The sequence below is a fragment of the Chroicocephalus ridibundus genome, chromosome Z (genome assembly GCF_963924245.1).
Source record: "Chroicocephalus ridibundus chromosome Z, bChrRid1.1, whole genome shotgun sequence".
Lineage (NCBI taxonomy): Eukaryota > Metazoa > Chordata > Aves > Charadriiformes > Laridae > Chroicocephalus > Chroicocephalus ridibundus.
In genome coordinates, this window is record NC_086316.1 from 62,661,950 (window position 1) to 62,674,812 (window position 12,863).

At 36.9% G+C, this 12,863-nt stretch overlaps 1 protein-coding gene across 2 annotated transcripts in view; it reads right to left on the reverse strand.

Moving 5' to 3' along the window:
- The window catches only part of MAST4 (microtubule associated serine/threonine kinase family member 4), a 237,274-nt gene that overhangs the window by 153,109 nt on the left and 71,302 nt on the right, over positions 1-12,863 (reverse strand). For both annotated transcript variants that reach the window (XM_063319499.1, XM_063319498.1), the window contains one exon: positions 8,190-8,221. In XM_063319499.1, the coding sequence (XP_063175569.1) occupies positions 8,190-8,221 (32 nt within the window). The remainder of the gene's footprint in view (positions 1-8,189; positions 8,222-12,863) is intronic.

Genomic DNA, 12,863 nt, shown 5'->3' on the forward strand with positions numbered 1-12,863 from the left:
TCATTCCTGACCCTGTCCTGTCCTTGCCTAAGTAGTCAAAACAAAATTCCAACAAGGCATAGTACACTCAGAGCACTGTGAAAAAGCATGATACCTTGCTCAAGCATGGGTCAGGTGATAATTTACATTACTTCATCACCACAACAGTCACAGAACAACAGTAGACATGTATCACATTACACAATTGAGCTTTAAAACCTCAGCACCTTATTTTCTGGACATCAGTCCTGCAGGTAGCCATGTTATTTCAATAAATTTTGTGATGTTCTGGGCCTTGTAAACATATCTATGTGATTAAACAATATAATGGGCAATGAGGTATGAACATATGTCCCATTAAAACAACAAAGGATAATTTTAAAATACATAAAATGTCATTACTACCTGACTTTTTTTTGTATGTACACATAAAGATTCTATGCATACACACACAGAAACAGATGAGCATGAATTTACCAGTAACAAGGTTTCACAAAGCTTTGAAATATCCTGAAGCAGTGTATACATCTTTCACTGAAAAGGGACACGATGAATTACATTAAAAGAGATTGTTCCTTTCTTTAACATGTGATACAATAAATCATAAAGAGAGGACATCACTGTGTAAGCCTCATGCAAATGCTAGTAAAACATGAGTCAAGAGACAATTTGCAGAGTAATAATAACAATATTGGTATAAATGAAGCAGGAATGCGAGTGTGAAGGCACCAAAAGATCAATAGACAAGATTAAACAGAATGGCCTATACTGATAGTCAAGGATACAGCTAACAGCAATAAAATACCAAGGAATGTGTTGTTTACATCAAAATCAGGTCTGTGCTCTCCACAGCACAAAGGACTTGTCCACAGAAGACCACACACTGACAACAGGATGGCAACAAGGCTACACAGCACGCTGCATGTGCCATTACTCTTCCCATTAGCCCAGCACAACTTTAAAACCAGGAAACACAGACAATGGGCAGCAGACTTGCATAAAATTTATGGAGGCTGAAGTAAGCAAGATTGTGAGGGCAAAGGATCATGCTACGGTAACTGTGGCTCCTAAAGCATACAAAAAACATGTCCAAAACTGAGTTTTTCATTGTCAATCACAAGGAACCCAAGAGATGCGATGAGGATTCAACAGCTGGTGGCCCTTGTCCCCCATGTCATACACAACTGACCTGCCCAGACATGGAGACTTTGTGAAGTATCTGAATTCCTCATTCAGAATTTGCATTAAAAGAGATGGAAAATCTACTACAATCTAAAACTATCTTAAATAAATTCAGAGTTCATCAATAGATCTCAAATAAAGTTGTCAGTGGAGGAATCTCCTTTGTACAAAGGAGATCTTTTTTTACAAGTTCATAAAATTTTACCATTCGGCTTGATGCTATTCAGCATTTTCATCAGTGATAAGGAAATTAGATTTAAAGGCACTGCTCGAAGTTCAAAGATGACACATTGAAGAAATGATAAATACTGAGGACGCCAAGGTTGTCAAATACAAAGCAATCTGGATCTCTTGGTAATCTGTGCTCCTTTAAAAAAAAAGTGCATTTTAATGACAAATGCAACGTTAAGCATCTAGAAACGTAGCAGTGTCCACTGTGTTCTCCTAACATGTCACTGTGACAGGTGCCAACAGAAACAGTAACAGAGCTATAAAGGGGAGATAGGATTTTTAGATCTACCCATAGCATGAGCAAAACATCAGAAAGTTAGACTTGCAGGAAAAAAATAAATTTTCCCTCAATGACCGCAGTAGAACAACTCTGAAAGTTACAGACTTGAATCTACTTAGTTTGTCAGAAGGAGAGAAATGTGGTTATTGAGCACCATACAGTATACCAACTATAGTGTACTGCCACCAGGGAGAAAACCAGCTAAATGAGCATGTTCTCATTTAACATAGAAGCACATATAGAAATAGTGCTAGTAACACTTAACACTAAAGCATATGCATCTGAAGATTCAAACGTGGGCTATGGAGAGTATCCATCCAAGCACAAACCATCCATATTAGAATTGAGAGATTCATTATCTGGCAACAATAATTCTACTCCGCTTTCAAATTTAAGATAATGGTAATCTCCCAAATAATTTAAGACAAAAAAGTGACTAGTTTTCTTTTCATGATTAACATGTTTGTGTTTATTACAAGGGTACAGGATGAATATGTTGGACACAATAATTTGAAAGTCTAAAGCAGAGTTTCAGTTTACTTTAAACTCAGATGAAGCTGAAGAAAATGAGTGGATAAAATGGAAATGAAAATTAAATGAAAGAAAAAAAATAGTTGGTTCCAATTTGAGGGCTCTAAGGTGTAAGACCTTCTCAGCTCTGCCCACAGCTTACAGTGCTTCGCGAAAAGCACACTGTCTTTGACATAGAGTTTAGCAGTACTGTGTTATTTCACAGAATCACACAGCATCACAGACTGGTTCGGGTTGGAAAGGACCTTAAAGATCATCTAGTTCCAACCCCCCCTGCCACGGGCAGGGACACCTCCCACTAGATCAGGCTGCTCAAAGCCCCATCCAGCCTGGCCTTCAACACTTTCAAGGATGCGGCATCCACAGCTTCCCTGGATGCGGCATCCACAGCTTCCCTGGGCAACCTGTCCCAGTGTCTCACCACCCTTACTGTAAAGAATTTCTTCCTGATATCCAATCTAAATCTACCCCCTTCCAGTTTGAGGCCACCACTTGCAGGTCAGTTTTATTTGCTGATATCAAAACAATTATTCTTGACTGTGACAGCAAAAAAGCCAGTTTGGAGTTTTTTGCGTTTGTTTTTTTTTTGCTACTGTGCCTGAAAAACCCTAAACATGGATGCAACTGGATGCAACTAACCCAAAAGAAGAAAGTTACTCTTTTTCAGATAGAATTTAGATCAGCAAACTAAGTCTATTGCTCTAACACATGGGCAAAGAGTGATAAAAGTATCTGATGCGTATGTAATGGAAGTGGAACTTCATGAATAGGTGGATTCATAGCTAAGCATAAGCTGCACCCACAATACAAACTGCACCACCCAAGCTATACCATGTCTGCAGACAAAAAAGGCTAGCTCCTGCCAGTCCTGGCTCACAAGCCTCTTTCTTAACTATTTTGCCCCGTCCACTTCCTGCCAAAGGTCAACACACTACAGAGACATGCAACAAGGACTTTCTTGGGGGCAACCTTGCTCCACATACCTTGTCCAGGCACATCGAATTCCTTAAGCTGCGATCAGACAAGAGTCTTCTATCCACACACACTAATTTGCAGTAAAAATTCCTTCCAACATAAAATATGTGAGCCACAGCTTTAGAGGCAGACACTCTAAAAAAACAACTGATCTAAATCTCTATACTTTCAGCGTAACTATGGTACTTATCAAAACACTCACCTCGGGTCAACTTGTTTACTTCATCTCTACACAAATATAAACATCAGTAGAAGTAAAGTGTATACAGAAGAAAGCTCCAGGAATACAAATTTCCAGTTCAACACTGTTTCACAGCATGAGGAACTCATTGCTCAGACCTAGGTGTAACTGTTGATGTGTGCTCTGCAGAAAGTTCTCTCAAAGTATTCATTTTTCTCCTGTAATAATTTTAATGGGATATTGCATATTATTGTAACTTAAGGCACTTAATTTCTCTCAATGAACACCACACTGCAGAGGCTGTGCACTTTCAGAGGAAAAAAAAAATCCAGACAAGCCCTAAAACTTTCATAAATACAGAAATAGTTATTATTTTAATTAGGAATACAAATTTTCAGTAACTTGAGTATCTCAAGACTGCATTTTGAGTACCTTTTATAACTAACATGGAAAATATTTTATGTCTCCAAAATCTAGTATTATTTAGTGATCTGTCTATAAATTGTTTACATAATATTTTCCAAAACTAATCCCTATGTTCCAGAACTTAAATGAAGTTTCTGTCTTCTGATACAATTAATCAAATTTGAATTTGTGCGCTTTGCAAATGAAGTACTTTCAGCACAATAGTGCCCTTCTGCAAAAATACATTCGATGAAAAAAGCTGCTAAGCTGCATGCATAAGCATACACAAAGGCCCTGAAACATACATACATACATAAGACAAAGGAAGCAGCAATCTTTCTGACATGTTTTGGAGTACTTGGAGGCTTTTGTTTGTGTTATTTTACAATTCTTCACAGTTACTCAAAATTAATTTCCTTGACTGTGTTTGACAGTTCTGTCTTTCAAGCCACAACCAAGCCTATGCAATTAGGGAGATAAAATTCAGAGGTGGCCGTTGGAAGAGAATTAGGCTTGTACAATCACTGTATTTCAGTTTTAAGATTTCCTTTGTATGTTCTGGCATCTGATCTAAACGCTTTTCCTTATCACAGGTCACCTATATATAGACAAGTTTTTTATAGATACATCTATATGTAAGCATACCTATATATGTGCACAAAGAAATTGTCAATCAAATTCTAGTTTTATCCACCTACATGACACTGGCATCACAGCTTTTTTTTATTTTTTTGAAGTATAGTTGGCATGATTTCATAACGCCATTCCACTCAGTTTCTCATTCCCACTTTTTACCCTAAGGTTAACTCATAGTCCGTATTTGTCATTGATAAAAACTTTCTTACAAAACTGTTATTAACTTTCTTGAAACTTACTTAATAAAGCCTCTAACAAAGCAGTGTTTTTTAACTAGTGTTTCTGTTGAATTCTTGGCTGGTCACACTTTTATGTTGCTATTATCAAAGTATATCAGCTGCTTCACTGTAATGCTTAAATGAATTTTATGAAAATTATGAGACCAACTTTGACATTTCCACAGGTGCAAGCAGACTATATAATTGCTACTACTGAACTAGACTCCATATTTTATAATTACTGAAATTAGTTTCAGTAATGTCAAGAGGACAGATGCAGCAAACATAAATACACGTGAGTTATCTAGCTCTGAATTAAACTGAAATTGACAGATTAAACAAAAGAAAAAGGAAAAATAACTGATTTAGTCCGGAAAAGTCACATATTTTACTTCTAGGGCAGGTGCTTTAACCACTGAAGCTCTAAAGAAATAAGGAACCTCCTCTACTTAACCACTTACTTCTCTTTAAGTATTACGGTTTCCAAAGGCTCCCTTCCACTGCACAGAAGCCTGTTATTCAATTCATTTTTAGGAGAAAGCCATTTAAAACCAGAACATACCTACTTAAAGCTGAGGGTAATTTCTGTGCCATAACCTTTGAGTTCATGCCCTGTCTCTCTGCAATTCTTATTTTGCTGTCCTCTGTGGGTATGGAAAGGAAACAAAAGAGGATAAGGACATTGATGCCTTAAATTCAGTGATGGAAACTCACCTGGTTAACACACAACATACACTGAGAGGTAACATAAATAGGTCAGTGAAAAGAGGGCATGTTTTTTAACTGAAGCCAGTTGGGCTTGTAGGTTGACAGCCACAGAACTAGATCAAAAGGTCAGCTACCAGGTGGAATAACTCCACAAACAGCAAGAACACGTGTGTCCAATGGCACAATCAGGGTACCCCTGGCAGATGACTGGCAGATGAGGTTCAACAAATAAATAAGCATTGCCGACTTGCAGCAGGTAGCACAACATGTTGAAGTGGACGCCACAGCTAATGAACTTGGAATAACAGCTACTGCACAGGTAGACTCCTCTGCTTATGGTTTTGCTGTCGGTAAGTTGGCATTGTCCTCTTTCACTGCTTATCTGATCAACTTAGTAAAAGAAACCCAAGTACCACTTTTGGCATCAAGTTGAGCACACAGATAAGTCTGAGAGCTCTGGCTGGTTCAGCAGAATAGGCAGGGAAAGGCTGGTACTCTATATCAGTCAAATACCGCTTCTTTTCAAATGATCTGTTACTCAGTATCCTTCCTGCCAAATACCCACCTTTGCATATAATCATGTTATATATAACAAATCCCATCCCATTGAGACTTAGAATCAGCAGCCTCCTTTATGTTGTCATAGAAAAATTATTTAAAAAATATCTGCATATATATGGAAAACAACTCTGTATGGTCCAGCCAGAAGCCAGTCTAAAATAGGTACTATAAAAAATAACGCAACGCAGATAAAAGAAAGCTTAATTATTTTGCACACTAGCTCTTTGAAACATACACATGGTGAACCACAAGCAAGACATCTTTCCTCATGCATTCCTCTTTCCTTTCCTCCTCTGATTGTATCATATAAGACAATAAGAGATAATTTCAAAGAAGGGGGGGGGGGGGTCGGGGAGTGGTGGAAATCAGTACCAGTCATTCATCAATACAAACCTTGCTTTCCAAGCACCCCTGAACCAGCTCTCCCTGTCCTGCTTAAAGCCATGTCCTTAGCATGCCATTGGCTCTGGAGCTCCAGAAGACAGTGTGATATGCCTACCTGGAGCCATTCAGGACCTCTAGATGTTTATGGCAATAAAAGCATAGGACCCCTCACATTGTGAAATTCAGTCTTCGCATCAACATGATAGAACATGCAAATAGAGCAGCCAACATGGCCCACATACACAAGCCCTAATGCTACAGCCCTTCCTATCCTCAGCACTGTGAGCTCTGTTAACTAAGATAACAGTATTAAAGATGTTTTAAAATACCATCTGCAGAATCCTAAGCACTTTAATAACTAGATATGATTATGCTGACAAGGGGCTATTCCTTTACTATACTTTACTAAAGTCTCAGGAACGTTATATCTCAGTGATCAGCTATAAAAATATGTATATGAATGCAATTGAGGTGATTGCTTTGCAGCCATTTTTCAAACTTGGAGAAAAATATCTAATAACATTCAATGTCAAACGTCATAGCAAGAGTAAGCAAGGTCATAGCTACAAATAAAAAAAGTGCCATTTTTTGTTCTGGCTGAAGTCAACAGGAGTTTACCCATTAACTTAAACAGAGGCAATCTTTTCCCACACAACAGCTTCAGGTTAATATAAAGCATCAACGGCACCAAAGGAAGGCACCAAAGATCATTCTCCTTAACTGTTTTTCTCCCAATCGTTTCAATAATAAAAACCTGATGTGGAATTAGTTTTATATTTTCTTGACTTTTCTTAAATAGTTTGCTTATTATTTAGTGTCAAATTTAGTTTTAAATTTAGCCTCAAATTTTAGTGTTTATTTTTCATGTGTCAAAACCTGAAACAAGTATTTTACAAGTCAGCAGATGTCCTGCGAAGTACAGACTCCTGGTGTACCACTTAAGCCAGAACAACAGAGCACTTAACCACACTTTCCCAGACATTAACATACCTAACCTTACAATCACCAAAAGCTACACAGCACAATCAAGTTGAAAACAAGCATAGAAAAGTAAAACAAATTAACTGGCCTTTAGTGCAAGGGCTTAGGGTTTTATTCACAATGTGTTGTCATATTAACACAAACTTATTCAAGTATAGTGATAACCTTGGAGTCCTAAGCTATTTTTTTGAATAAGGTAGTAAGTGAACAGAGCTTGTTTCTGAAGACATTTTCCTATGTTCTTATCCCAATACTTTCTCAATAAATTACTAATAAAAAATAAGAAATAAGCCAGAAAAAAATAAACAGAAAAAATAAAATCTTTAAAACCAAACAGATGAAAAATGTTAGAAAAACAAAGCCAAGGTACAGAAATCTGAGCAAAGCACAACTAAACCACAGTATCTGAGTTCATATTATTCTAACTTAGTAACAACTTATATAAGAATAGACAGTCTTTTGTTCAACTAATTAAAATATAGTTGCTTAACAACCGTATACATTTAGTAGAACTCATCTATTCTTTGTTCCTACCATTTCACCCATGGGTTCGATGACAGAATTTTGTAAGGGAACAGTTTTACTTACATTTCAAGTTTCGTTTATATCATTCATGAAGAAACCAAATTTCTTCCTTGATTTTTAACAAGAGAAATCTTCAATACAAAATAAAAGCTTCAACATAAGAACTTTTTATCACTTTGGAAATCCCTCACAATAGCTCCTCTGGAAGACAGGGATGGGCATAAAAAAGGTCACTACACAACCCATAGGTTTTCATTTACAGTCTTAATTTCTTTGTTTGTATTTGAAGGCAGATCAACTGCCATAATTAACCTTCATTTTAACTGCCCTGAAAAGACGACTAGCCTATTCAAAAACTGTCAAAACTACATACTTTACTGTGAGCACAACAGAACAAACTCCATATACTTACAAACTTCCTCTTCTTGGAAGGCTTAACTCCTTCTGCAACAGAAAAAAAGTTAACATTGTGTTAGGAATATAAGATTTTCACTGGAAGTGGCCTTTTTAAGACAAGTACTGTAATCCTCCCATCCCACCAGTAGCAGACAGATAGAAGTGTTGTATTTGCACTACAGTAAAAGATGATACAGATTTTACACACGCTATCTTTTACTTGTTGCCTTCCATTCTTATTTGAAATATTAACATTAGCAATGGGAAAAGTCTAGGCCTTTTCGTAGCAGTAATATTAAAATATTTCAAACAATAGATGGATGTTACAGAAAAGTCTTACAGACAGAGCTATTGGTAACAATATTAAAATTTACAAGACTCAGTGACAGAGACACACTAAGCTCTTTCCAGCATCCATCATTTGCAGAAGTTAACAGGATCCAGACCTAAATAGGTGACAATCGGCACCAAGCTTTCTACACTATGTTCTTTAACCCAAAAAAGATGAAGTATGTAACAGTTTCATCAATTATAAATCATTGTAATTTACTACAATGTGATGCAAAGTACTAGCATAACAACAGAATCACTGCTGTACAAACATTTCTACAATTTTTGCTGAAAACAGCTAAGCTACTGTCTATAGGACTGACAAGATAGCCTGCTAGCCAAAAGGAAATTGCCAACAAACATTTTACTAGCATTTTTGTGTAGAAGAAAGCCACAAGATTCATGATGTTTTGCTTATCAGAAATATGCATAATATATATAATACCCGCAAGCAGATTAAGATAATCTGTATTCTGTAAATCACAGAATAGCTGAGGCTGAAAGGGACCTCTGGAGATTCTCTGGTCCAGCCTGCTCAATGGAGGGCCAATTGCAGCAGGTCACTCAAGACCACATCCAGTTGGGTTCTGAACATCTGCAAAGATGAAGACTCCACAATCTCTCTGAGCAATGTGTTCCACTGTTCAACTACCCTCACTTTTTTTCCATTTCTCACATGAACTTATATTCTGAATGCTACATTAAGTACATGTTCTTTGCAATCATGTCCAGCAGGAGAACCACCTACGTTTAAACAAAGGGACAACTTGTCTAGCCTACAGGATACACAGATACATTAAAGTTGGAGACCATCACAAAATACAAGGTTGCATATAAGAATGATTCAAGTTATGTGGATGGATGTCTTTAGCCACTGCATCATGGAAGATTATTTTAAAGTGTGTAAATCAGTTTCCATTCTAGAAGTTATCAAAGGAATTGGCACAATTCTCTTTGAAAAGTAAATATATAGATATATGCACATTGTGTATGTGTGCACACATGTATTTCACACAGCACATAAAGACCAGAAAATGCACATGAAAGTACAATTGAATGGATAAAAATAGTTCAGCCAGGCACCTTAGAAAAGGCCATAAGGGAATGAATAATTATGTATTCTTTACAGACTTTTAAATGGTGTGCAGTAAATAAAGCCTGGGCTGCTAACTGAATGATAAGGATTAAAATATCAAGTAGCTGCTCAATTCTTGAGCACCGCCCATCCTGTTCACTGAATGAGGCAGGAAAAAATAGTGTGAAACAATGTAATAAGAGATCATAACGCTAAGGCAAAGGAGAGCAGAATTAGGGGCCTTGGTTACAAATTCTGGCACTTCCTAGGAAGTTCCAGCAACTGTTCAGAATTTGCAATTTAAAACAACATCTTTTAGCATAACATGTGCTTACATACAAAAGAACAGTTACACCTGCATACAATTTTGCATTATGAAGCTGAGTAATTCCCCTAAATTTAAAATGTCACATTCATTGTGAACAAAATGTAACTACAATTTAAAACCCACGTACTTCCCTTTGGTTTTTTTTTCTTTAATATTTACAATGCCATTGTATTCTATTTCTAACATAAAACTTTACTTGTAATTCTATGCACTGTCATACTATAACAGACAATGATTGTGGAAAAATTGCCAAAATGTATGAGCAAGAATCATACTTGGTTTTGCATCCCATTTAACAGAGTTGCAACATGTACTTTAAACTTGTTTCTTGTGATTCAGGGTTTTGGTTTTTTGTGTTTTTTTGTTTGTTTTTTTTGTTGTTGTTGTTTTTCTTTTATTATTATAGTTTATCATTATAACAGCACAGCAAATGACAGGCACTGCCTTCTGTAGACACCTGAAGTCACATTAATCTCTTGGCCTATTCTCATGCATGCCATCCTGAAGCACTACCTTTGACTACAGAGTAAGGTTCCACAAGAGATGATTCAATGCAATGACTTGATGGTAAAGATGTTTAGAACTGCCAAGATCTCCCTATACACAGTGAAAAATGAAACAAAACCTACAAGAAGATCTACAAAACATTGCAAATAAAGCGTCTGTGAGGCTGGGTTTTAAAATAGTACACACATAAACAAACAAAACAAGGAATGAAATAAAACAAATATCCTTTCTGCATAATATCTATATACTCGTTTTTCCTATATATCACAGCATTGGTGTTAAAATGTAACGTTACTTTTCTCATGCTTCTCCTGCTTGAGTATCTCCAAGACAAAAACAACAAAAAACCAACAACAACAAAATCAAAAAAAAAGAACCTGTAGTAAAGGGAAGCTTGTTTTTCTGTCACAGATCAGGCTGAATTTTTACAGCTCCTACATGACTTTTTTGTGTCACTTAGGACTCACCTTCCCCAAAGATTTTTGCACAGACTGAAAAAATTATCAGATTATCACCTGTGTCAGTACAGACTTTCTTACTCCAGACAAGGCTCACCAACATTATGATGGCTTTGTAACATACAACAGAGTGCCACAGCAGGGTCTACACAGAGCACGTGGCGAAAGTGTGAATGTGCTCTACATAGGGGCTAGCCTATAGCTTAGATTAGACAAATCATTCACTTCCTAGGTACATAAAAACCATCCATACCATTCAAAAGCTAAAGATGCCATTTTTACTCCATTTCTCCCAACTTTTCTACTCACAGACACTGAAAACAGGGAAGCACTGAATGATACCATAACAAAAATGACTTTGTTTTTCAGGCTTGCAATGCTCCAGCTCAAATCTCAGTTACACTGCAAATGAACTATAACGACTTCACAGCTTTCTGGCATTACACTGTTTCCTTTCTGAAAGTCTCAATAAAACAGACTCAAAAGATCAGCCATTCTAGTTCTGCTGCACAGCATCCAACACATACGGACTGCTGAAAGTAAAAAACTTTGTGGTGTCAAGACCTTCAGATCATGTACTTAGCAGGCAAGCCCCTGGAGTATTAAAAAAAGATGCCTTAACTACCACTCTGCATGGTTCTTGGGCACCAGCTCTGCCGCAGAGGGCAACACTATGCTCTTTTGCCCTTGCCCTACATGGAATCCTCCTCTGGCCAGTTCAAGTTGGGCTAGTATTAGGGCTGCTTCATTCCACTGCAATAACACAAAGCAGAATTACTGGACCAGAGACTCATTCCCTTGAGGCCCTTTGTGTCTAAAAAGCCGTGGTCTGAAAACATAATAAGCCTTGCCTCAGCTTTAAGAGATCTGTGCAAGCCTGTGCCACATTGCTGTGATGTTGTAGTAAGACCCATGTGTACTGAATTTAACTGCAGCTATGTTTTACCAGTTCAAAATCCATACTCCGGGCATTTTACTATCAATAACATGGTTTTGCAAGCACAGATGCTTTTTTATTATTTTGGTAATTGTGATTCTTCCTCTGGTTCTACACATCTATAAGACATTTCAGTATGGACATGTCCAGTCAATGCACCAGAGTGCAAATATCCAGCCTTATAAAAAAAACCCACACTGACAGAATAAAGGGCATTTAACTTTATTCTGAGTCAGTCTTCAGTCCTCACCGCACTAACTAGAAACATGGTTTAAATAACAGCACTATATAAAAAGGTTTAAACGACAGAGGTGACTCAGAATTCTAACACTAACCATCTCATTTCTTGTAAATACTATTGTCAAATTACAGAAAATTTAAAATACTTAATTTCCTCCTTTATATGGGAGAAAGAAAAGATGCCATTAGCTTATTACTTGTTGCAGGGTTCAATTTTAAAGAATCAATAAAAAGCTAACACATTCATAAGCTGCTAAAGACATGGTTAATGTTGATACAGGTTGATCTTAGAACAGTAAATTTGCTTCATCTTCCAACAACAATTGCAATGTTCAATATTCAAAAAGTCTTGTCTTTCAGAGTTTTCAATTGTCCATGAAGTAGTCTGAAAAAATGAACCTTTTCACAACAAATTTCAGTAATGCATTCTTCAGCAGGGGAGGTTATGTGTGATAAGATTAATATGAGCTTCCCACACACACACACTGTTGCTCTACCCATCCCTCACAGGCTCTAAGCATCTTAGGGCTTTCTGGTAACATTTGTTAGATCTTAATACACTGAATTAACAACAGGTTAACATTGTAACATCAACACTGCATTAGTAAAAATCAGCAATAGCACACAATTCACCTTCTTATAATCGCAGACAGCAAGAGTTACTGCTTTGAGGGATGAATTTGAAGGATTTTCTTTTTAAGCAATTACTATGTTTTTGCTGAAGAAAAGTTGGGGGATGACAGCAGATCTTGCAGTTGGATGCGGGAAGGAAGAAAAAAAGCAGGGCAAGTAACATAATATAGGATTGTTTTGAT